This window comes from Tursiops truncatus, chromosome 11, assembly GCF_011762595.2.
Source record: "Tursiops truncatus isolate mTurTru1 chromosome 11, mTurTru1.mat.Y, whole genome shotgun sequence".
Lineage (NCBI taxonomy): Eukaryota > Metazoa > Chordata > Mammalia > Artiodactyla > Delphinidae > Tursiops > Tursiops truncatus.
Genome location: NC_047044.1, coordinates 96,643,019 through 96,668,634, shown reverse-complemented (window position 1 = coordinate 96,668,634; position 25,616 = coordinate 96,643,019). Strand labels below are relative to the sequence as shown.

Genomic DNA, 25,616 nt, shown 5'->3' with positions numbered 1-25,616 from the left:
TAAAAGAGCTCTCGGGAGGTCTGAAAGGCCTGTCCTAACGGAACTGTCACACCCAACTCCCATCTTCCATTAAGCAACTCTCCATTCTCTTCAGAGGACGTGTTGAATCATTGCTCGGTTTTTTTCTTCTAGGGTCAAAAGTTCCCATTTACTTCAATAAAACATAGGCTTTTTAAAAAAATTTTAAAAGCTCCCAGTTCCTTTCACTTCTCCCCCCTGTGAATTTCCCAGATCCTTCGACTCTGTAACTAAAGAGACGTGACCAAACAAAGAACCTGCCCCTCCTAACCGAGGACCCCTTACCTCGCAGTAGTGAATGTCCACTTGCTCTTCAGACAGACAGTCTCCCACTTTGACGTACTGCAGCTTGGCAGTGATGTCCTTGCACTCGGGCTCCTCACCTACAGGACAGGTGAGAGATGGGACCTGTTCTTCCACACAACACTCTCCAGCCCAGTTCCCTCATTTACTGGAAATAGGTCAATTTCACAGTAACCGGACCACCAAAGCCAGCCATGGGGAAGGCAAGTCAGTGGTCCTGGTTCCCCTCAGCTTCTCCTGGCCCTTCATATTCAGAGATATAGTTATCGCTGGGTTTAACTCACTTAATGGCACAATTTTAATTGCAGGAGGAGCGTAGATTCACTGTGCTTTGGTGATGTCAATGGATAGGACTTACTTTTATGTAATTGTAGACTCTAAAAACCATGATGAATAAATAAGGAAACACAAGCTTTAAATGACACATTAAACAAGCTGGACATAATTGATATTTATAGGACATTCCATCCGAAAACAACAGAATACACTTTCTTCTCAAGCGCTCATGGAACATTCTCCAGGATAGATCATATCTTGAGTCACAAATCAAGCGTTGGTAAATTTAAGAAAATTGAAATCGGATCAAGTATCTTTTCCAACCACAACGCTATGAGACTAGATACCAATTACAGGAAAAAAAAACTGTAGAAAATACAAACACATGGAGGCTAAATAATACGTTATACTAAATAACCAAGAACTCACTGAAGAAACCAAAGAGGAAATCAAAAAATACCTAGAAACAAATGACGTTGAAAACACGATGAACCAAAACCTATGGGATGCAGCAAAAGCAGTTCTAAGAGGGAAGTTTATAGCAATACAATCCTACCTCAAGAAATAAGAAACAACTCAAATAAACAAGCTAACCTTACACCTAAAGCAATTAGAGAAAGAGGAACAAAACCACCCCCCCCCAAAGTTAGCTGAAGGAAAGATCGCAAAAATCTGATCAGAGGGCTTCCCTGGTGGCACAGTGGTTAAGAATCCGCCTGCCAATGCAGGGGACATGGGTTCAAGCCCTGGTCTGGGAAGATCCCACATGCCGTGGAGCAACTAAACCCATGCCACAACTACTGAAGCCCGTGCACCTAGAGCCTGTGCTCCATAAAAAGAGAAGCCACTGCAATGAGAACCCTGCGCACCGCAATGAAGAGTAGCCCCCGCTCGCCACAACTAGAGAAAGCCCGTGTACAGCAACAAAGACCGCACACAGCCAAAAATTTAAAAAAAAAAAAAAATCAGATCAGAAATAAATGAAAAGGAAATGAAGGAAACATTAGCAAAGATCAATAAAACTAAAAGCTGGTTCTTTGAGAAGATAAACAAAATTGATAAATTATTAGCCAGACTCATCAAGAAAAAAAGGGAGAAGATTCAAATCAACAGAATTAGAAATGAAAAAGGAGAAGTAACAACTGACAGTGCAGAAATACAAAGGATCATAAGAGATTACTGCAAGCAACTATACGCCAATAAAATGGACAACCTGGAAGAAATGGACAAATTCTTAGAAAAGCACAACCTTCCAAGACTGAACCAGGAAGAAACAGAAAATATGAACAGCCCAGTCACAAGCACTAAAATTGAAACTGTGATTAAAAATCTTCCAACAAACAAAAGCCCAGGACCAGATGGCTTCACAGGCGAATACTATCATACATTTAGAGAAGAGCTAACACCTGTCCTTCTTAAAATCTTCTGAAATATAGCAGAGGGAGGAACACTCCCAAACTCATTCTACGAGGCCACCATCACCCTGATACCAAAACCAGACAAAGATATCACAAAAAAAGGAAACTACAGGCCAATATCACTGATGAACATAGATGCAAAAATCCTCAACAAAATACTAGCAAACAGAATCCAACAGCATATTAAAAGGATCATACACCATGACCAAGTGGGGTTTATCCCAGGAATGCAAGGATTCTTTAATATACTCAAATCAATCAATGTGATGCACCATATTAACAAATCGAAGGATAAAAACCATATGATAATCTCAATAGACGCAGAAAAAGCTTTCGACAAAATTCAACACCCAATTATGATAAAAACTCTCCAGAAAGTAGGCATAGAGGGAACCTACCTCAACATAATAAAGGCCATGTATGACAAACCCTACACACTAGGGTTTGCATTCCTATACACTAACGATGAAAAATCTGAAACAGAAATTAAGGCAACACTCCCATTTACCATTGCAACAAAAAGAATAAAATACCTAGGAATAAACCTACCTAAGGAGACAAAAGACCTATATGCAGAAATCTATGAGACACTGATGAAAAAAATTAAAGACAATACAAACAGATGGAGAGATATATCATGTTCTTCGACTGGAAGAATCAACATTGTGAAAATGACTATACTACCCAAAGCAATCTACAGATTCAATGCAATCCCTATCAAACTACCAATAGCCTTTTGCACAGAACTAGAACAAAAAATTTCACAATTTGTATGGAAACACAAAAGACCCCGAGTAGCCAAAGCAATCTTGAGAACGAAAAACGGAGCTGGAGGAATCAGGCTCCTGGACTTCAGACTATACTACAAAGCTACAGTAATCAAGACAGTATGGTACTGGCATAAGAACAGAAATATAGATCGATGGAACAAAATGGAAATCCCAGAGATAAACCCATACACACATGGTCACCTTATCTTTGATAAAGGAGGAAAGAATATGCAATGGAGAAAAGACAGCCTCTCTTCAATAAGTGGTGCTGGGAGAACTGGACAGCTACATGTAAAAGAATGAAATTAGAACACTTCCTAACACCATACACAAAAATAAACTCAAAATGGATTAAACACCTAAATGTAAGGCCAGACACTATAAAACTCTTAGAGGAAAGCATAGGCAGAACACTCTACGATATAAATCACAGCAAGGTCCTTTTTGACCCACCTCCTAGAGAAATGGAAATAAAAGCAAAAATAAACAACTGGAACCTAATGAAACGTAAAAGCTTTTGCACAACAAAGGAAACCATAAACAAGACAAAAAGACAACTCTCAGAATGGGAGAAAATATTTGCAAAGGAAGCAACTGACAAAGGATTAATCTCCAAAATTTACAAGCAGCTCATGCAGCTCAATATCAAAAAAACAAACAACCCAATCCAAAAATGGGCAGAAGACCTAAATAGACATTTCTCCAAAGAAGATATACAGATGGCCAAGAAGCACATGAAAAGCTGCTCAACATCACTAATTATTAGAGAAATGAAAATCAAAACTACAATGAGGTATCACCTCACACTTGTTAGAATGGGCATCATCAGAAAATCTACAACAACAAATGCTGGAGAGGGTGTGGAGAAAAGGGAACCCTCTTGCACTGTTGGTGGGAATGTAAATTGATACAGCCACTATGGAGAACAGTATGGAGGTTCCTTAAAAAAGTAAAAATAGAACTACCATATGACCCAGCAATCCCACTACTGGGCATATACCCTGAGAAAACCATAATTCAAAAAGAGTCATGTACCACAATGTTCACTGCAGCACTATTTACAATAGCCAGGACATGGAAGCAACCTAAGTGTCCATCTACAGATGAATGGATAGAGAAGATGTGGCACATATATATACAATGGAATATTACTCAGCCATAAAAAGAAACAAAATTGAGTTATTTGTAATGAGGTGGATGGACCTAGAGTCTGTCATACAGAGTGAAGTCAGTCAGAAATAGAAAAACAAATACTGTATGCTAACACATATATAGAGAGAGAGAATCTAAAAAAAAGAAAAAAGGTTCTGATGAACATAGGGGCAGGACAGGAATAAAGATGCAGACGTAGAGAATGGACTTGAGGACACGGGGAGGGGAAAGGCTAATCTGGGACGAAGTGAGAGAGTAGTGTTGACATATATACACTACTAAATGTAAAATAGATAGCTAGTGGGAAGCAGCAGCATAGCACAGGGAGATCAGTTCGGTGCTTTGTGACCACCTAGAGGGCTGGGAAAGGGAGGGTGGGAGGGAGACGCAAGAGGGAGGGGATATGGGGATATATGTATACGTATAGCTGATTCACTTTGTTATACAGCAGAAACTAACACAACATTGTAAAGCAACTGTATTCCAATAAAGATGTCAAAAATAATAAGATAAAAACCATAATGATCAGAGCAATCCTCCTGCGCTTATAACAATATCCAGAAGCTGACGGGCAATGAGGTAACTAAGAAATACAATTAATCTCTATCCATCCCTGCAAATGTCATTGTCTCTGTGGGAGCTGATCGTAGGAGCCCTTATGGAATCTTCCCTTTGGGTATAGCTACCTCTGGGTCGCTAGCATGGGTCTCCTTATGTACAGGGGTTAAAAGCATTCAGATCTGAACCTCTCCTTGGCCCACTGATGATCTAAGATTTAATGCCACCTCATTATTGCCCGTCCCAACACTGGGAGTTTTCCATTCCTGGATGGCTCCAAATCTAAATCAACTTTAGCCACCTAATAGTTGGGCTCCCAGCTCCCAAATAATGTCATTTTAAAGTGAAAGGCTGCCAACCACATTAAGAGGGTGAAAAAGGAAAACACATTGAGCCCAACACACTATATTCTTTTGCTGTAGATTTAAATCCCTGAGCCTGGCTTCTTTTCCTTATGGAAGGTCCCCACCTCTTGAAAGCACAGACCAACACAGGCCCCTTTTGGCCTCGCTGCTAGTTTTGAAGATAACAGCCTCGGCGCAATTCCATGTGCAGCACGCCTAGAGAGAATGCATCTCCTCTGATGGTTTCCTGACCACATTCTTCAACCATGCAGACAAGAACCATAGAAAAAGATGCTTTCAGAGTGTGTTTTCCGCAATCTGCAACTTGGTTACAGCAACTACAGGGACTGTCAGAGTGAACCGTCAAGAAAAGAATGAATGACTGAACGCTGAAGATATTCGTGTTTTTACTCTTCCTTTCTCTACCCAAAAATAAACATGGGAACATGGGCCCGTGAACCCCAAAACTAACTAAACTAAAAGACAAAGAATATTAGTCCAGGCAAGTAATTCTACATTCAGAGAATACAGCACTAACACTGGGATTCTGAAAGGTACTTGTGCTCATGGAAACAAGAACGCAAGAACATGTGGTGAGATGCTGTCTGGTGGGCAGGCTTGAGCTCCGTCTCCAAAGCTGCAGCCGTAACTATTGGGACCAACCAGTACAACACAACTGCAAGGTCAAGAGGAGCTGAGAGTGAAGCAGACGAGGTTAATAAAACTGAGACCAGCCTCATAAACCCTCGAGAAGGCTGTGTTCACTGCAGCCCCACAGCCAGCTGCTGGTTTCCCTTTCTCTCTGGGAGAGCTGCACGACACCCAAAGATTAGAGGCATACTGAATGTCCGCTCTGTCGAGATCATGAATCAAGGTGCCTGTCTTCAGGAGTTCTGGTGGCAGAGGGAAGACATTCTCTCATGATAGGACTACTATGACCAACCCAAGGCTCTGCAAGGGGAAAGGCAGGTAAGAGGCTAGTGACTGCCAGGAGTTTGGAAGGAAGGAGGAAGAGTGTGCCTCACAGGCATCTTGAAAGGGGGCTTGAGCAGGGGGCAGTCCAAGGACACGCAGGGTGGGGTGGAAGTGCCCTGCAGAATTGAACACAGTGACTGCAATATCTTTCTAGAAGAAAGTTCATCGCAAAGAACAGTCCCTGGACTTCTCCTGATGGATTTCAAGGGACAAGCTATTGGTAAGGTACTTACATGTGTCACAGCATGTGCCTGGAATTTTCATGATTTTCCCCTAAGAAAACAGCAAAGTCCCAGATTAGGCACAAATAGTACATAGTGGACACTTTCAGGCACTCCAGGCCAAGTCCTCCTCTGGACTCACAGTCCTGAGCTTCAGTCCCCAGAAATGAATGGGTTTTCCCATCACAGATGTGAATAGACTGACCACCCCACCTGGCCAGGCCGAAATGATTCTGATTATTCTGAATTCCCTTCCAGCTGAGTCACCAGGATCATCATTCCCAGGGGAGGCTGGAAATCAGTTTGCTCTCTCACCATCCCAATCAAGGATCACAGATCCAGTCTCCCTCAAAGGAAGGTGTTTTCTTAAAGCATATGGTACAGTTGAGAGAGTTTTGTCCCTGCATCAGGCTTTGATTTTGTAATTTCGTTGATTTTTAAACTAGGTCAGGGTTCTCCTTGGACACTGGGAATCACGTGTCCAACAGCAGAGCTGGACCACTGTTCAGAAGAACCCTCTTCTGAGAGTCGAAGATGGAGACAGTCAAGAGGAAAGCAGGGCCTGAGCCCCAGCTACTCACTCCCTCGGCCAGACACTTGTGTCCATCGAAGGGCGGGCAGCTCGTGACCCTCTTCTCCCAGATGAGCTCGCCTCTCTTGTTGACCCTGCAGAAGTGACTGTCACAGCCATCCTGGAGAGTCTCGTCGCGCTGGAAGGAAAGAGGGGAGGTGGCCAGAGCAAATCTGAAGACGGTGTTTGGGGTCCAAAGCCACTTCAAGCCATGACCTTGACTCCTTGGAGTTGTTGAGACAAGGTAGGGGACCTTAGAACAAGACCGAGGCAGTGTGTGCAAAGTCTCCACACCCAGAACCCAGAACGGAGGTGGAGTCCAGTTTTACGGCTTGTTAACTGGGAATGGGGCTGCATAAATGTAGGGCATCCCTAACTCTACTGACCACTTAACAGCTTAAAGAATTAAGACACAGCAAAGGGAAACTGGCCCTGGCCCATCAGTAGCTGAACTAGAGGTGAGCCAGGCGCCCCCTGCCAGCCCCACCAGCCCACTCTGGCTTTCATAGAGCCCAGTCTGTGTCACCCTGATTGCCTGGCCAGTCTCATAGACCATCAAGGCTGGAGAAAATCTTAAAGATCAACTCACTCCCAGTCACGGGGCCCTACACCAACTTCTGTCACAGAGAGTGACAAATTAGCCAAATCTAAGAGAGAATTCTGTACTTCCTAAAGGTTACCCATCTTTCCCTCATGAAATCAGAACTAGGTACAAAAGGAAGTCAATATTGACCCAAACTCAGTCCCTCTTCCTTGAAGAAAATATCCCCAAATAGGAAACCAGACGGTGGTCGTAGGGAGACCCCTGAGTTTAAGTTGCCCACACACACCTTCAGCATCATGATCTGTCCCCCTCGTAGCTGAATGGTGCAAGCCATAGGCAGGCATCTCCCGCAGCACTGGCCCTGCATCTTCTCTTCCTCGTAACCCTGTGTAACCAGGAGAAAAAGCAGCCTTAGTTTAAACCTCCCCCTAAGATCCCGATCGAAAGTAGGCCAAATGGTAAATGGTTTCATTAAGCAGCTGTTCAAACTAGAAATCTGGGGGTTATCCTTGTGTTCTCTCTTTTTCTTATCCCCCCTGCCCCCTCATCACCAGATCTTGCCAAAAACTGCATCTTGAGCTCATCCACAGCTTGTCGTGCCAGGGTCCTCTGTCATCACCTGATCCAAGAAATCATCACCCACCGCTGGACTCTGTCACGGTAGTAACTGTCTTCCTACCTCTGTTCCTGCCAATCCAGCAGCTTCCCAGAAGACGGATTTCACTGTTTCACAAAAACGCCCCCCCAATCTGGGAGACAACATAGGGTGGCCAACTTTATATTCTGCGAAGTATTTTAAACCATGTTAACAAAGCCAAAAAGTGATCATCAGCTGTCTCGTCACTGCGTTAAAATTAAAGCTCTTTTAACTCTCCCCACCATGCCACAAAAAAAAAAAAAGAACTAAATCTAGAAAAGTTTTTTTTTTGGTTTTGTTTGGTTGGTTGGTTGGTTTTTTCAGGCAATGCTTTATTAGGGTCCCTGCTGCAGCAAGGGGCAGTGAGAACAAGTAACAGGTGCCCATGCTGGCTCGGTCCCAGAACACGGACAAGCTGGCTCCTCATATGGGGTGAAGGTAGGGGTGTTAAAAAGAATAAATTTAGTTCTGTGAAGACCAGCTATGGTGTCATTCTTTTTTTCATTTTGCTACATTTAGTAATGACTTAGAGATTCATTCCTTGGGGTCCTGAGGTTTTTCTACTATGAATCTCTAGCAGGTAGGTTTGGAGCCCCGGACAGAACACCTGGTCCTCTCACACTGCTCCCTTGCTCACTGCACTCCGACTGACAGCTCATAACCAGCTGGGGAGGTTAGGAGTCTATGCGCATCCACTGAACTCATCAGGGAAGCCGCAGAGAGAGAGCCCAGGCCACACACACACTCAAAGGACACTGCTGACATTTGAGGCCATCAGGTCACGTTTCACCGGTGAGCTTCAACTGTGTTTTCAAAAACGCACAGTTCCTGGCAGGTGTGGACCGAGGTGGATGGGAGAGGAAGAAAGAGATGGGAAAAACATCATGAATGTATGTGAGCGGTTGCAGTCAGAAAGAGGAAATAAAATGAGGCGTAAATCAGGCACGATTTCACGGGAGCGTGGATTGGGGCATTTTTTAGTGAGTGTTAGAAGAAGACACTAGGAAATGCCCTCCACTCAGCAGGCCCAAGGAGAAGAACGTGCCCAAAATCTTTACAAGAGAAGTGAGGGGTGGGGGACAAATGGAGGAGGGGTCTGCAAAGTGAAGGGATGGGGCGGTGGACGCACACTCCACACCCCAGAGAGGCAGAGGGCACGGTGAAGCCAAGAACAGGGAAAGGTGGTAGGCTCTGTGGGAGAAGAAGGGACAGGAGAAAGTGGAGGAGGGCGGAAGGTGAGAGAAAGGGCGATGATTTCAGAGGTGCTGTGGGACCGGGGGAAGAGGGACGGGAGGACAGGGAACACGGCAGAAACCAATGGAAGGACGCAACAGAGAGAACGGACCCCGCAAGGCAAGAACACAGCTGCACTGGTGACAGGCCTGTCTGAGCCCTGCTGGCGGGGTACGCACCGCACAGCTGCCAGACGGACACGGAGGGCCGTGCTGACCAGACTTCTGCCGGAGCACCCAATCAGGAGCCGCCGGGTGCCCAGCCAGCCACAGGCTCACTCACTCAGGTCTGAGCAGCCAACTAGCCCTGCTCCCCCTGTCCAGCGATGCCCCCCAAACTCTCCTCACAGGTGTCTCCCGGCCCTTTTCATAAACTACATCGGCTGCTCAAGGACCCCAGTCTTATCTCCCCGCTGCCCTTTTCTAACTCTTGCTTAAATGCCAGTCTGTCCCTGTGCCCCCTCCTGGGGGGTCATCGCTCAAGGTCAGCCCATGGTCATGCTCCTCTGGGAGGCCTTCTCAAGGTTCCTGGTCAGTGTCACCTCTCTTCCTCAAGCCTTCCTTTGTCTCTACCACCCAGCAGCACAGACCGGCTTCTGGGCTCCTTTTAGGTATAAGCGTCGTCTCCCCTGAAGGAGACACAGGCCCCACGTCTCTGATGATGCTAAGAGTTCCATCTGACATCGGCAGTTCAAACAGACACAGACCAGCCTACGCTTGACCCACCACAGCTCCCCACCTGCAGGAGGCCACACGGAGGCCCTTCATGGCAGAGGAATGTGACAAGACCAGGTAAGCTGAGCTAGAATGGGGGCATCTGAGGCACAGCTCAGCAAAGGCTGAGAGATACACAGCAGGGCTAATCTCAGGGATCTCAAGAGGGAGGAGATCCCTGGGGAGACAGCGGAATTTTGGAGGTGAGGAGGAGGAGTACACAGACCAAAAGGGGCCGTGAATTTAAAAATATTTAGAAACCTAAGTCTGGACTGGATTCTAAAGCTGGATTTCTATGGACGCAGAGGAAGTGGCCGTGCCACCCTCTGACCACCAGAGGGCGCAGGTAGAGAGTTAGTGGGCTCGTCCCCCCCCCCCCCCCCTCCCCAGAACTCTCTCCTTCAGGACAGCTTAGCGTGGACCGCTTCCTGCATCCACTGTAGTTCCATGGACATCCAGTTAAAGGGATGCCAAAGACTCCAGACAGCATCATTCCATCCCATATTCAAGCCCAGATGTATGCAGGGGAGTTATCTCACACACACACACACACACACACACACACACACACACACACACACACACACACACACGCCTGCATCCGAAACCCTGAAACAACTGGGATTTTAAATTTAAAAAAAGCAAAAAGGCGTACTTCACTGGCTTCTTTCTAATTGAGGCGGGAATGTTCTCCTTGAGCCATTCTATCAGAAGTTGCTGTGTCTCCTACGGACCCCTTCACTCCCCTCGTAAATATGCTATTAAGCCCCTGCTTGGAGCTTCACACGGTGCCAGCGCCAGGAAGGGCACAGGTGCAGAACACTCCCCGACCTCAAGAGCGCCGACCACCAGCAGCTTGTCCTAACCTTGTCCCTAACCCACGCGTCACCCCTCCCCTCTGGCCGCTGTGCCGCGCCACTCCTCCCCGACCCCGCCCAGAACCCGCCGCCCGCTGCCCCACCATCTGAAAGAGCAATGACTGTATTCTGTGCATCTAGCTCACAAGAAACTCATCTGACCAACCCTAGTTTCTAAGACAGCAGGAGCCCCAAATGCAGAAGGCAGTTTGCGGAGGAAAGCAAGGCATCCTCCAGAGCGTTGGGTCCAGCTCTGCGAGGTGGGGCTAAGAGTCACGATGAGAATAGTGAAGTGCACGCTTTCCTCTACCCAACTAGAAATGATGATTCCACTTCCCAGAACCCACCCTCAGAGGTGTTCTGAGCAAACACAGTCATCGTGACCTGGCAGGGTGAACTATTAAAACGCGATGTCCAATAATAAAAGTATATGCTGAGGCAGAGCCCCTTCAAAGAATGTTGCATAGAACCCCGCACATAGCAAGTGTCTGATAAATAACTGTGGACTGACTAGTCACTGATAAATATTTGTTGACTAATTTTTAATGTTTTCAAAGAACAGTAGTATGTTGCTTAAAAAGAATACGGAATTGTAAATATGGTATCACAAGCCTTGCAAATACAGGAAGAAAATGTTTAAATTTCCAAAACTAAATTATAATTATATCTGAGAAATGCAATTTGGGTAGGTGACTTTTATTCTCTTCCTTACCGTTGTCAAATATGTCCATAATCAGAAAATCACGAAAGCTTTTATTTAACGAGCCCGGTGAGGTCCCATTGCTTGGGTCCCACAAGTACCCAGTCCACCCCCAGGCCTCCATGAGCCTCTCTCACCAGCGGGCAGTCCTCGCAGGTGGTCTGCCTGCACTCCAGCTTGAATCCGGAGATGACCCCCGCCTGGACGGTGCAGAGGCAGGTGGTACACAGGTCAACCATCAGACTCCTCCCGGGCTGGAACCAAAGGGACCAGGGTCAGGCCTCCTGGCACCCGGAACGCCCGACCCTCCACTGCCCTCAGTCCCGTGAGCCGTCTGCCTTGGGCATGGGGGCCCGGCTGCCCAAAGCTGCCAGGATCCATCACCCTGATTCTCCTCCTGTCCCGAGAGGTCTGCTCCCTCCCTTCCCCACCCCACCTCAAGGATGGCATGGTAAGAGTGAGGGCTTTCCCAGCAGAGAGGGAGCTGGGGCAGAGGGAGAGGGGCAGATTGAAGCATGCACAGAAGAAACGCTCGAGTGCCTGGGGCCGGGATGTGAGCGCTAGAAGGCGGGCCACTCCAGGATGCCTGGGAAGCCCTGGAGGAAAGGAAAGTGTGGGTGGGGCAGGCCCCCCTGGCTCCTTTCACTTGCACTTTAGAATGACACCCTTCCCACAGCACCCCATCCCTGCCCCCCAGGCGCCCTGGAGGAGAAGGCGGCAGCTCACCCCGATGATGGTGCCGTTGAGCACACAGGCCTGCACAGGCTCTGGGGAGAGACAGGTACAGGGCATGAGTGTGTGGAGCACAGCTGGTGAAGGCCCACGACCCAGCTGCTCCTCCCAGGCTGGGCCTCCCTGCTCCACCTGCCGGTCCTTCTCCCCACCCAGCGCCAGGCGCTGTGGGTCCTCCTGCTGGAGCCCACGTGGCCACAGTGGCCCCAGACCTGCTGAGGAAGGGCAGCTACCTGCTGCCCACCACCCAGCCCGCAGGGAGAAGGTCCCTGGAGTCGTCGAGAGGAGGGCACTTGTTTAAGTGATTCACACCCAAGGGGTGAGTGGGAGGATGTTTGGGCTTGTCAAAGAAAGACATTCTACTCCGGAAACTTTAAGCGCCGAGATAAAATCACACACAGAGCTCAGGATGGGGTGGCGAGAGCTGTTCGCTGCTGCTGCTGCTGCCGTCGGTTGTTTGGCTGGTTGGTTGGTTGGCTGGTGGGTGGGTTAGTTGGTTGCTTGGTTGGTTTATTTGGTTGGTTGGTTGGTTGATTGTGTGGTTTGTTGGTTAGTTGGTTGACTGGTTGGTTGATTGGTTTGTTTATGTGGTTGGTTGGTTGGTTGGTGGGGTTAGGGGATGGGCAGTCGGAATACCTTTTCCAGCCGAATGATTGAGAAGTCTCTAGAATTAGAGAAGCCTGGGTCCAAGCCCAGTTCTACCACTCACTAACTCACAAGAGCAAAGGGAGGTATAATGGTACCCACCTCATGGGACTGTCATAAGGATGACATGAGACAGGGTACAAAACCAGCGCTGACACAGTGACAACCCTCAGGAAATTGTCCCATTTCCCTCATCTTACTTGCTCTCTCCCCGAAGTGTTAGCAACGAATGGAGAGATTTGATCCTCCCCGTTTCCCTGAGCTGCTCAAAAGGCAAGGATTCGGGGGCCTTAGAGGAGAGAGAGGCTTGAAGGCGGGCTTGGTAGCACATCTTACCGCAGTGACAGGTGGGGCAACAGTCCGAGGTCTGACAGCTCAGCTGGAAGCCCGAGGGGCAAGTGGGGACGTCCAGTTGGGGGCAGGAGACATTCCTCTGTTGCACGAAGACCTCCTCCTTGACTCGGACACACTCGTAGATGAGGCAGGGGTCCTCGGGAGAGGCCCAGTGAGAGCCAACCTGTGGTCGGAGCACCCAAGTTGGTCAGGGGGCCAAGGTCCCGCTGGGAGTGGGCGGCCCCCTCAGGAGCTGGTGTGGGTCCTGGAGGTGAGCCCGGCTCAAGGGCCAAGCCCTGCCCACAGGGTGAGGTGCACAGAGGGAGGGACAGCTCATCCGGGTCCTTCAGTGAGTCTGGGTCAGAGTCACCCTGACCAAGATCCTAGCTCAGAGCCCCGTGTGCTCCCAAGACAGAGTCTTGAGCCACCGGAGGAAGCACCTGGGGACACCTAAGGATGCTCCCTCCACCCTGGGCTCGGCTGGGAGCTGAGTGTCCAGGAACGGCTGCATGGGGAGACAGTGGAGGGGAGATGTGGAGGGAAACTCAGCCCAGCACCCAACCTCGTGCTGCTTCCCTCTGGTACAGGGAGCCGGTGAGAGCCGGGGATGCCGGTGTCTGACCCTTGGCTCTGAAATCTGCCCTGAGCTCCCAGGCTGCACACAGGCGGCCTGTCCCCAAGGGCACCACAGTCAAGGACCACTGAGTGTCCAGAACATGGTTCAGAAAGTCCCTGCGGAGGTTCTGCCCGGACAACACGTGACCATGAGCACGGTCTGTGTGGTCCAGCTCCCAGACACGCAAGCGGGGGCACCCGGCCTGCCCACTCCAGGCCCAGCCACGTCTCTTGGCCCCTGCTGCCTCTCTTCTCTTTCCAGAAGAGAAGCAGAAAGTACCACACACTGCGGCCTCTCTCCTGACCCCCCTCTGACTCCCCCCGACCAAAGCTCCCCGCTGCGGGCCACGCCCCACTCCGACCACGTACCCGCCAAGCTTTGGGCGCATCAAGAGGACCTGTCCCTACCACACCTGCTGGGCCCCCCAGAGCAACTGCGGACACGCAAGTCTTGTAGGTAAGATGGAGACTTGAATTGAGAAGGGAAACTCTTTTGTGGACACTGATGCGGGTCAGGGCTGAGGGAGCCCTGGAGGCAGATGAGAGACCAGAGGCGGGTGGGGGGCGGGAGGGAGCGGTGAAGAGGATGCTGAGCCTCAAAGGGACCAGCAGGGCTTCCCTGGTGGCGCAGTGGTTGAGAGTCCGCCTGCCGATGCAGGGGACACGGGTTCGTGCCCCGGTCCGGGAAGATCCCACATGCCGCGGAGTGGCTGGGCCCGTGAGCCATGGCCGCTGAGCCTGCGCGTCTGGAGCCTGTGCTCCGCAATGGGAGAGGCCACAACAGTGAGAGGCCCGCGTACCGCAAAAAAAAAAAAAAAAAGGGACCAGCTGTCAACCCCAACCAGGATGGAGTAGCCTCTGGCCCTGGGGAGGAGGTGCAAAGCCAGCCTGATCCTAGGATGGATTGGGGAAAAAAGAGGTTAAAAGCATGGAGAAAGGGACACAGCAGGGAAATCCACAGGTAACCAGAATTAGAAGAGGGAGGTGGGAACCCTTGTGGGAAACTCAGTCTGTCACCACCAAGGAGGAGGAGACTGGTGGGCCAGGGTAGGAGGTGAGCAGGTGAGCACGTTCAGGGCAGGACAGGTAACCCTTTGCCCTCCTTCTAAACAGAGTGCGTTTTGGTCTCGCTGGAGGACTCAGAAGGGGAAGGTCCCTAGGTGCACCTCACCCCCTCCCAGCATCCACGTCCTGAGGATTCCAGGGCTTAGCACCCGTCCACTTCATCCTTATCCATCAGAGTTAAAGGACTGGTAGCATCCTAGCATGTGGGCTACGACTGACTCCCGGGGAGGGATCCTCTGTGCTTCAGAAAATGGCTTTATGAGCCCAGAGTCAAAGTGAGCGCCTCTGGGCCACGAAGGAGAAGCGACCCTGCTCTGTGTCAGGGGAGGGGATCTGGGGGTGGGGGCTGGGCAGGAGAAGACAAGGGTGGAGAGACGGGGGCTGCCAACACGCCCAGGGGCTAAGCCAGAGCTGCAGAAGGGGGCTCGGGGGCCCTGGGAACAGAAATGTAGTTTGCTTCTCTGGGTTACATATTTCTCCAACAGAAACCAGTGAAAAGGTCAGAGGACGCCGCCTGGGCCGGTGTGGCAGGGTGCCAGGCCCACGACACGGCCCTGCACCACCCATCGGCGGAAGCAGGTCCTCAGCTTCACAGGTTAAACAGGAGAACATGGCCCCCACCCGCAGGCGTTCACAGAACTCAGAGGGAGGGAACTGGGCTTCTCCCAAAATCCACACAACGGGAAGTCTGGGGCAACTTTAACTAGTTCCCCGGGAGCAAGGTGATCCCAGCTGACATCTGGATAAACCAACAGCCGCATTAAACTCTCTGTGGGGAAAGCAAAAGGCAGGGAATGAGCTTCTACTTTACGGACGGAACCAAGGGCAGCACTGGACCCCAGATGGACGACCAGGCTGGTGAGGCCCCCGCTCTCCTTCCTACCCGCCCTGGCCCAGACCTACACTCTTCCAGGAGGACTGCGAGTCTCCCCGAGGGGAGCCGGTCACCACCTCGCAGGCAGATGGCAGGCACGTTCCACAGCACTCGCCTTCGTGGAGAACGTAAGTGAAGCCCTGAAAACACACAAGGGGTGGAGCGTCAGGACAGGCCGGCAGCAAAGACAGGTGTTCTGGTCCACTCGGCAGGTGTACGGAGCCCTGGGGCTTGCAGAGGCACAGCTGGACCGGATGTTTTCATCTCTGCCCTCCACCAGCCCCTCGATCACGCTAAGTGGTCAGGAAGCGTCACCCACTGAGTCACTATGGGTCTTACACCAGTCGAAGAGACACAAGCCTGCCCTCTGCAAACTTCCACTTAAGAAGAGCCAGTCCATGGGAGTATTAAAGATGCTCAGAGCTCACTCAGAAGCAGCCGCTGCCCTGATGTTCATCACAGCCCAAATCTAGGGTCCCTCACTGACTGGGGGAGAACATTCCAGAAGCCTGGAGTCCCGGCTCTGCCCTAACAGGGCTAATTACCTATACAACATGAGTGCCTTGACTCCAGGACCTCTCAGCGATGTGCAGAGCTGGGCTTCCCCAGGTCGTCACTTGACATTTACCTAGTAGTTTATGGGGCACAGTGAGACGAGACCCACTTTCCCCAGAAAGCCTGCCAGGGAGGCCAGCATCCTGCAAGTCTGAAGTCTGCCAGCCTATCCCCCCTCTTGGAGGTCCTCCAATCTGGTCAAAGCATCGGGAACTTGGATTGAAATCCTCCAATGAAAACTCTGAAGCGACGTACAAAGAACAGACAAAACGATGACATGTGAGGCTGTCCCAGGGGCCGAGGGACAAGAACCAGGGCTGTGCAGCATCTCGGAGAGAAGGGCGAACTGCAGCCGCAGCCGTTCGGGATGGGGGGGGTACCACACTCGCTCTGCTCCCCAAGAGCGTTCACAAGCAGGGCCCAGTCAGAGGACGCACTCAACACTCGGTATCATCCGAGGTGGTGCCTCTCCCGGGGGAACACGAGGACCCCAGAGACCTGGCTCAACTTTGTAGCATCTCCACGGGACCTACTTACACCCCGACCTGCGTCACAGCGGTGCCCAGTGAGCTGCCCTCAGTCCTTGATCAGCGGAGAGCTAGTTAGTTATCGTGCACCTATGATGTACTAGGTGCTTTGGAGGCGCCAACAAATTAGGATACACTCGACACGCCCTCCGCCACGCCCTCCGCCACGCCCTCCGCTACAAGGCAGGATACTCAAAATGGCACAAAAGAAACAGACACGAGGGAGCCTGGAACAGAGACATCGATGCTTTAGGGATCTAGAGTCACCCTTGGGCACCCCCCTCGGGGTGCTGAGTGGTCTGGATTTGTGTATACTCTATGTTTTCTGCTGCCTCCACCACGGGCAAATACACTGCGGGTTATGGGTGACCCAGGCTGGACGCCTGGTTCCCACAGCCCTACCTGCTTCTCGTGCTCAGGTGCTCCCGGCCACGCCTCCAGGTTCTGGGGCTGCCGACTTTGCAAGATTCCCCTCCACAGTTTCCTCCTGCACAACCAGGGCTCATCCTGTATTTTCATCTCTGTTTCTTTTCCCGTACTCCTCCAAACCCTCTAGCTTATATCTGTCCAAAACAGACATCTCAGACCTTTCTCCCTACCCTCTTCTCTATCCTGTTTTCACTGGTTTCCCAATTAAGAGTGGAACTGAGTAGGTCTGATATCCACCCAAGCTGGAAACAGATGCCACTGGAAAATAACTTCCTCACTGATTTAACCGCACAATTGCCACAGCTGAGACGGAGGTGGAGGCCTGGAGCGCTGGCCCCTGTCTCTTGGCCGGGTCGTCCTGGCCCTTACAACACCCGTGTGGCCAGCTGTACCAGCCTAGCAGCAGGGGCCCCGGCCTGGGAGTCAGGACACGCACGTGTCTGCTGGCTTCAGACGAGCCTCAGTGTAGTGGCCAATGGGAAGAACAGCCCTGCCTCTTCTTCCTTCTGGAAGGGTATCACGAGGATGAATAAAACATAATGGCTTGCATTCAGTCGCTCAGAACACAGTTCCTGAAGCTACAATTTAGTCTGACTCTGGGGTCTAAGGGTCATAAGCCTTCAAAGAAAAACTCCTCTGAGGTTTATACAAAAGAGCAGGAATTCCTCTTGCTGTCAACGCAGAAGCAAGGCCATAGTACACCTATGAAACTCTTTGGGACACCAGCAACGCCCTTTGCTTATCTTACATCACGTTTCTGATGTGAGCGTAGAGGATTAATTATGGTGATGGTAGGGGAAAGCGTATTTCTGCAGACAGTGGCTTATAAAGGAAGAATCAGAGGGTGATGGTGGTAGTGTTCTTTTTTCTTTTTTCTTTTTTTTTTTTTTTTGTCACAGCCTAGACAGCAAATGAATCCAGGTAAGTGAGCCTAAATGCCTCTGGAGTCTGACCAGAGCTGATCCTCTCCTCTACGAAGAATGAAGCCTGAGGCCGTTCACTAAAGCTCCCACTTCAACACACAATACAGACCAAAGCCCAGCCTCCCCTCAGCTGTAACTAAATCTCAGTGCTTCCTTCTCCTCCCAGAAGGTGTGAACATTCTGTCTCTAAGACAGGCCACTCCGCCACCCTAGAGCCATCATCCGCTCGAGAGTTCTGGACGTGGTACCCCCTGCACTCATTTCTGACCTCGGGACCCACCATCTTCCTGAAGCCGCCTCCAGCGCCTTGGCCTCTAGACAACCAGGTTCACACCCTGTGCCCTGCATTGATGGACCAGAGTGGGGACTGCACAGAGGACCCAGAGTCCACGGGCTGAGCTGAGCCCATCCATTTTCTTCTTGAGAAGTTCATCTCTGGAGCAACACAGATTGAACAGGTCTGACTGGACGGGGCGAACCCTGGACCTGAAAAGCCACACTGAGTTGAAGCCAGGTTCCATAAAGCCACGTGCAAATGAAGCTTCTGAGAAAGCGAAACATCCTCCCAGGCCCACAGTGAGGAACCGGACGGATGGGCAGAGAGAAGCGGAGACAGGGGCTCACGGGACAAACGGAGAGAAAAGTGGTACAACCACGGGGCCCACCTGCAGGCCCTGCACTTCGTTTCTGAGTGATCCCTGTCTTTCCTATAAATCCCCTTTCTATTTATTTTTAAATTTGTTTATTTATTTTTGGCTGCGTTGGGTCTTCGTTGCTGTGCACGGGCTTTCTCTAGTTGCGGCGAGCGGGGGCTACTCTTCGTTGCGGTGCGCAGGCTTCTCATTGCGGTGGCTTCTCTTGTTGCGGAGCACGGGCTCTAGGCGTGTGGGCTTCAGTAGTTGTGGCATGCGGGCTTCAGTAGTTGTGGCGCGCAGGCTTCAGTAGTTGTGGCGCGCGGGCTTAGTTGCTCCGCGGCATGTGGGATCTTCCCGGACCAGGGCTCGAACCCGTGTCCCCTGCGTTGGCAGGTGGATTCTCAACCACTGCGCCACCAGGGAAGTCCCTCCCCCTCTTTTTATTTTAGCAAGCTTGAGTGGATTCCATTCTTTGCAATCAAAACTCCCTATCAAAACACAAAACATACTGGGGGCCCATTTTATAAAAACAACCTCTAAACACCACTCTCTTTACTTGACAGCAAGTTATTTCCACTGCCTCCCATGGCCTGTGGGAGGAGATGGAGACCGATGGGTTTCCAAAGCCTAGTGTTCCCCAAAGGCACACCTGGAACCACGGCATCATCCTCTCCCAAGGGGGCCGGCAGCCCTGCTCCTCCGCAGCATGAGCCAGGCAGGTAGCGCGCAGATGACCTGAACAGACCCCCCCATCTGTGGATTCACTCCCAGGCCCTCCCCTCCGTCACCAAACCACACACGCTTCCGAAAAGAAGCATCGAGAGGCTGCTCTGCACCGCGGTTACAAAAGCAACCGCTACACGCGTGCACTTGCCTGTGCTGCCTCCTCTGCTTTTATCATTATTTTCTACTGATAATGATGCAGTGATAATAGTAGTGTAACTGGGCAGAACACTATGGAGCCTTCCTGGGACAGGCCCCCCCCCCCCCCCCCGCCGGACCCTCTGCTTCAGCTCCTCTCTGAAGGACCTACGTAACAGTATTTAATGCACATTTCCTGAGTTGTTTTGCAGATGTGAAAACCCCCCACCAAACGGAAGATGTTAACTACTGGGTGACCTGAGAACGTAGCCCCAGGCCTCCTGTAGCCTAAGGACTGATCACGGTAACCCCGTGACACCGCCCGGTTACCTCACCATCAGCCAATCAGAGAACTGTGCACGGGCCGCCCGTCCCCCGCATGGCCCTGCAATAAGCCTTTCTCTGCTCCAAACTCCGACATCTGCATTTGGCCTCACGGCGCATCGGGCACGTGAACTTGCGCTAACAATAATAGCGTTAAACCAGCAAACAGAATTGAACCCACAGTACCCCCGCGGACTGTGGTTCCCTTTTTCTAGAGTCTGCTCAGTCTTCAATGTGCAAGAATAAAGCTCCCCAGACACACAGGAGCCGTAGGGACAGGCCTCCACACGAAGAATTAGAAACTGGACTGGGGGTTTCAAACCCCCAAATCATACCTCAAATTATAAACATGGCTCAACTTCTGTACCTCAAATGATAAACCTGGCCTGAAAACTCACCCACCGGTGTAGAAACACTACAGTACACGGACACGGGGACCATCTCAGAAAATTCAGGACCTACGTCTGTACTAGGTGTAGGCTAAGGAGATGTCTGAAAAGGGAAGAGACAGATAGGGGGAAATATCAAGCCCTGTTTTCTAGGCAATTAAGCCACATCTCTGCTTAGACCAACTCCCCAGCCCTGTGGACTCAAGACCGCACAGCAGACATGACTGCCAGCCAAGAACTGGTCACAGAAGGATGACAGCAATCCTCTCCTCATGCTCCTTTCCTTCACTCAGCCCCACTCCCCTCCTTGCCCCTCCCCTCTGGCCTTGAACCAGAGGTTCCTAAAGGGGCTTTCTTGCCTATTCCTGGGATCCCCTCCCCTACTTCCCTACCCTATTCCTCCCCCTTACCGGCCGGCAGCTGTCTCCACAGGCCTTCTGAGAGCACTGGGCCACACGCAGGCCCATCACGGCATCCTCCAGGTCCGTGCAGGTGCACACGTCACAGCCCTCCTCCCAGAACTGGCCCACAGGGTAGATGGTGCCTTGGTGGACACACACCTGTAGACACAAGGTTTCCGAGAGTGAAGTGACTCAGTTCATCTAAACAAGAGGTGAGTAAGCATCCACGGCGTGCTGGAAGCTACTCTAGGTGCTGAGACTACAGCAATAAATGAAAGCAACATAGTCTCTGCCCACGCGAAGGGATGCTTGCATAGTAGAGTTTGCCCTCTTCCCTCCCCTGCCCACCTGCCTCAGGAAGGTTCACCCTGGGAGTGGCTCCTTTTGAGTCCCTCGAGGCCCTCAAGTGGGGATGTAACACACTGGCCGCCTTGACCCACTATCACTGCTGCCCTAACTGCATTTAACTCCTTCCTGTGTCACACGGAAAGCTGCACCCTAATTCTCAGACCTAGTAAATGTCCTTGAACTTGGAACCCACCCACGTATAGCCCTCTGTCCCATCAGGAGTGGCTGAAGGTGAGGGAAGGGTGGGCAGGGGTCATGAAGGAGTGTTCCCTTCATGCCCACCAATGACAAGGAATGTATCAAGAGAAGACAGAGCGTGAGATGTGTTTGAGAGACAAGGGATCCTGTCTGGAAGAACTGTAGGCTATGGAAGGAATGTGGGACATGAGATCCCAACGGTTGGTTACGGTTAGAATCGTAAAGCCTGGGATGCACGTGATACACGCGCTCAGCCTTTATCTTCTAGGAATGAGGCACTGAAGAGACGCTTGGATCATGAGGCTTAGAGGCAGGTTTTAAATTACCCCAAGTGTGTCCTCTGAGGGGCACAGTTTTCAAACCATTTTCCTACACCTGCTCAGTCTCCCCGCTTTTGTACAACGAACTCAGTGAATGAGACCCCCGGTTCTTGGATTAAGAAGCCCCCCTAAAAAGTGTTACCGCCCAGAATCCCACTTCTAGGAATCTATCCCAAAAGACACTCTGGCAAAAATACAAAATGACAGATGCAGAAGGCTGTTGCAGCGTCACTAGTAACAGCAAAAGGCTGAAGCCACTCAACTGTGAGTCCACACGACTGAACCAAGATGCATCCTTGCCGTAGATTACTAAGCTGTGAAAAGGAGTAAGGCAGATCTCCATATACGGACAGAGGATAATTCTACTATAAATTGTTAGATGAAAAAATACACATTCAAAACGGAATTTATAATATGCTACCCTTCTGGGGAGAAATAGGAAGCGATATAAATTTACAAAACTTGCTTATATTTTCAAAAAGAAAAATAGATGGGTACACCAATGAAAATGATAAATTAGGAAGGGAGAGAAGGAGCGAGGTAGGGAAGGTGAGGGTAGAGGTGAGATTTCTGGGAGCGCATCGTTTTGTAATTTAGGTTTTAGAATCATTCACGCGTTTCGAATCATCTATAGCACCCAGCCATGCTCAGAACATGGTAGCGTCTCTGTAAGTACCTCCTGAGCTAATTAGATTTAGGCTGAGATGGAATGCTGATGCCCCTTCACTGGGCCACACAGCACTCGTGTGGGCAGGAAGGCAAGTCTTCCACAGGAGGATGTGTACGGCCATCGTCCCAGCTGGAGCCGAGCAGCCCCTACCTTATCAGGGAGGCAGGTGGTGGTGGTGCAGCCGCAGTCGTTGGTGACGGTGGAGGCCAGGTACCCCAGTGGGCAGGTCACCGCCGAGCTGGTACAGTTGCAAACACACTTATACTCATCACAGCACTGGGTCTTCTGAAGGACCGGCGTCCGGTGCGGGGGACAGGAGGGCGGGGACACCCTTGGGCATTCCTCCTTCCTGCAGGCTGAGGGGCAGCACGAGGTGATGCCCCGGTCCTGCCACACTGAGCCCTGCACTCAGCCTGGGTTCCTAAGCATTCAGCTACTATATAAGGTCCCAGGGAACTCTAGCCCCAGAATACTAAGTCAGAAACACACGGGAGCCCAGCTCAGGAGCTGAGGGATAGTCAATCATACCAAAAAGTGGTTAGTCTGCAGAAAAATAAGAAAACTAACCCAAAGGAGAAATATGAAGCTATTTTAATGGAGAAGCTAAGGCTGCTAGGCTCCACCACCTTCCCGGGCACATCTGGAAGGGGTGGGGTCCCTCCAGCTGCAGATACTCAGAGATGACTGGTGTAGAATCTCTGAGACCCAGCGAGCCCTGGGCACATAGGTACTGGTTAGCATTTTTATAAGCTGGTAGCTTATGAGATCCTATCCCCAACCTCAGTACCTGGAATAATAAATGACCTACAGTTTTAGGTCCTCCAACAATGATGAATGAAAAAGGACAGCAATCTCGTCAAATCCACAATGCCCTTTTATCACTGCCAAATCCCATCCCATGCCTTTGCCTGTTCCCAGCTTTCTGCAGATACAACGTGTTCTCCCGCACTCGAGGGCTTTCGTCTCAGAACGCGAGTGAGATTCTCAATCAACAGGATGAGAAATGGGTAGTGACTTAAAGTGGGTATCCTTAGTAACTAAATACAGAATTCAGCTTCTTGACATGTCCAGAAACTGTCTTTAGTCCAACCCTATGCTTAAATTGTAGTATTTAGAAATTAAATACATAAACATACAGAGGAAGAAAAATGTATAAATTTATTTGGGAATAAGATCCAGTGATTTGAACCAACCAAGGGTACATTCCTTCCCCTCCACGGCTTATGGGAGGTGGGAGAAAATAAAGATTAGATCTGGAGGCTTCTTCATCTCAGGTCCAAATGCCACCTAATAAGCCCAAAAGGGGGATGCCTGCACCCCGTTCCCCATCGTAGCCTGCGGCTGGGAGGAGTCTTAGGGCGCTCAGTCCACGTGTGACCCTGACCCCTTTGTTCTAGACACACCCCAAGCCCAGACTCAGCTCACTAGAATACAGGATGCCTTCCCAGACCAGGGGACAGTGACTGCACCGCCCGTCCTCACCCACGGAGGGAGAACTTACAGCAGGTGAAGTTGGGTCTGCACTCGCCGGGGTTGGTCAGTGTAGGCTGGAGGCCACCTTCGCAGTGAGGCACCGGGGGCAGGTCACAGCTCACCAGGTCACACACTGAGGGCCCAGAGAGAGAGAGACGTGCACTCAGAATTCAGCGAGGCTACTCTTGTGCTAGTGAGTGGCTCCCTACGCTACATTCCTACTCACGCAGACCTTCACTGTCACATATGTGATGATGATAAATTGAAGGCAGAGCTAGAGATGGAGATAGAGGGAAAGATACAGGAAGATGAAAAGAGGGGAAGAGATGGAGATAGAGATGGAGATACATGGACAGGGAGGGGGCGGGGGAGGTGATGATAGATAGACAGACAGATGATAGATAAATAGATAGATGATAGATACATAGATAGGTAGAGAGATAGGAAGATAGATAATAGATAGATGATAGATACACAGATAGATACATAGATAGGTAGACAGGAAGATAGATAGGTAGATGATAGATACATAGATAGATAGATGATTGATAGATAAATAGACAGTAGATAGATAATAGAAAGATGATAGGTAGGTAGGTAGATAGATAGATAGATAGTAGATAGATAATAGAGCTATCGATAGATACGAAGGTAGATAGACAGATAGATAGATACAAGCCATGTTGATTACTCTTGTCATCTGCAGGGACTCCAGATCTCGGCCAATCACTTGAACCCTCTAGACCTCAGGATCATCTTCTGTAAGGTGGGCAGTCTACCTCACAGGGTCGGTCTATTGATGTCTTGAAATAATGAAGGCAAAGTACCTGGCACGTTGGAGAAGCTTCACAATGTCCACAAAATGAGGGCTTTGAACTAAATGACCCCCAGTTCCCTCCACTGTTAGCATCTTAAGACCTATTTTTACTAAATTGTTCTCCAGTCAGATTCGCCCCTCACTCCCGCCCCGCCACATAAGGCTTCTCTTTATCCCTGCTAAATTTCATCAGCCTAAAGCAATGTCTCAGATGATTTCTTTTTTAGATCCTCAGACTGTCTTGATCTATCTGCTCTCCCTCAAAGGTTTCATCGCCTCAAACTTCACAAGCCTGTGCTTTATGTCTTCATCTGTACAATTAACAAATGCCTGTGACAGGACGGGGACAAAGCACTAGAGACTTCCTGCCGTGTTTCTCAGAATTCCATCAGCTCTGGATTCATTTAATTATACCGTTATTCAGCCCATTATTCACGATGCAGGTTGCAGGCCTGTAATGAAACCCTTTGACAAATAACGTGTTGAAGTCAAGGTGCCCATGTGTGGCCTTTTCTACAGTTACTCTGGCATAACTGGCTCTGCAGTAAATCCCTTGCACCTCCCCCACCAGTGATTACCCCATTCTTTTATTTTTGGGGTATCGTTGATAACAATATTACGTGTTTCAGGTGTACAGCACAGCGATTCACAATTTTTAAAGGTTATACTCCGTTTATAGTTGTTATAAAATATTGGCTATATTCCCTGTGCTGTACAATATACCCTGGTAGCTTATTTATTTTATACACAGTAGTTTGTACCTCTTACTCCCCTGCCCCTATCTTGCCCCTCCCCCCTTCCTTCTCCCCACTGGTAACCACTAGTTTGTTCTCTACATCTGTGAGTCTGTTTCTTTTTTGTTATATTTACCAGTTTGCTGTATTTTTAGATTCCACATATAAGCGCTATCATACAGCATTTGTCTTTCTCTGACTTCTTTCACTAAGCATAATACCCTCCAAGTCCATCCATGTCGCTGCAAGTGGCAAAATCTTATTCCTTTTCATGCCTGAGTAGTACTCCATTGCATGTATGTACCACATCTTCATTATCCATTCATCTGTTTTGCGGGGGGGGGGGTTCCTATTTTTTGGCCACGCCACGCGGCACTCGGGATCTTAGTTCCCCAACAAGGGATCGAACCTGTGCCCCCCGCGATGGAAGCATGGAGTCTTAACCACTGGACCACCAG

The 25,616-nt window shown here is 50.1% G+C and overlaps 1 protein-coding gene across 3 annotated transcripts in view; it reads right to left on the bottom strand.

Annotated features, from left to right (window-relative positions):
- The window catches only part of VWF (von Willebrand factor), a 137,189-nt gene that overhangs the window by 436 nt on the left and 111,137 nt on the right, over window positions 1–25,616 (bottom strand). Inside the window, exons 41-51 of one of the 3 annotated variants that reach the window (XM_033867156.2) lie at window positions 23,636–23,740; window positions 22,285–22,490; window positions 20,608–20,757; window positions 15,584–15,694; window positions 13,004–13,184; window positions 12,017–12,057; window positions 11,428–11,544; window positions 7,437–7,535; window positions 6,617–6,745; window positions 6,048–6,087; window positions 304–401 (exon numbers count right to left, since the gene is read on the bottom strand). In XM_033867156.2, the coding sequence (XP_033723047.1) occupies window positions 304–401; window positions 6,048–6,087; window positions 6,617–6,745; window positions 7,437–7,535; window positions 11,428–11,544; window positions 12,017–12,057; window positions 13,004–13,184; window positions 15,584–15,694; window positions 20,608–20,757; window positions 22,285–22,490; window positions 23,636–23,740 (1,277 nt within the window). Of the gene's footprint in view, window positions 1–303; window positions 402–6,047; window positions 6,088–6,616; window positions 6,746–7,436; window positions 7,536–11,427; window positions 11,545–12,016; window positions 12,058–13,003; window positions 13,185–15,583; window positions 15,695–20,607; window positions 20,758–22,284; window positions 22,491–23,635; window positions 23,741–25,616 lie in introns of those variants that run through there. The other 2 variants (XM_073789125.1, XR_012324549.1) reach the window with 2 other exon arrangements.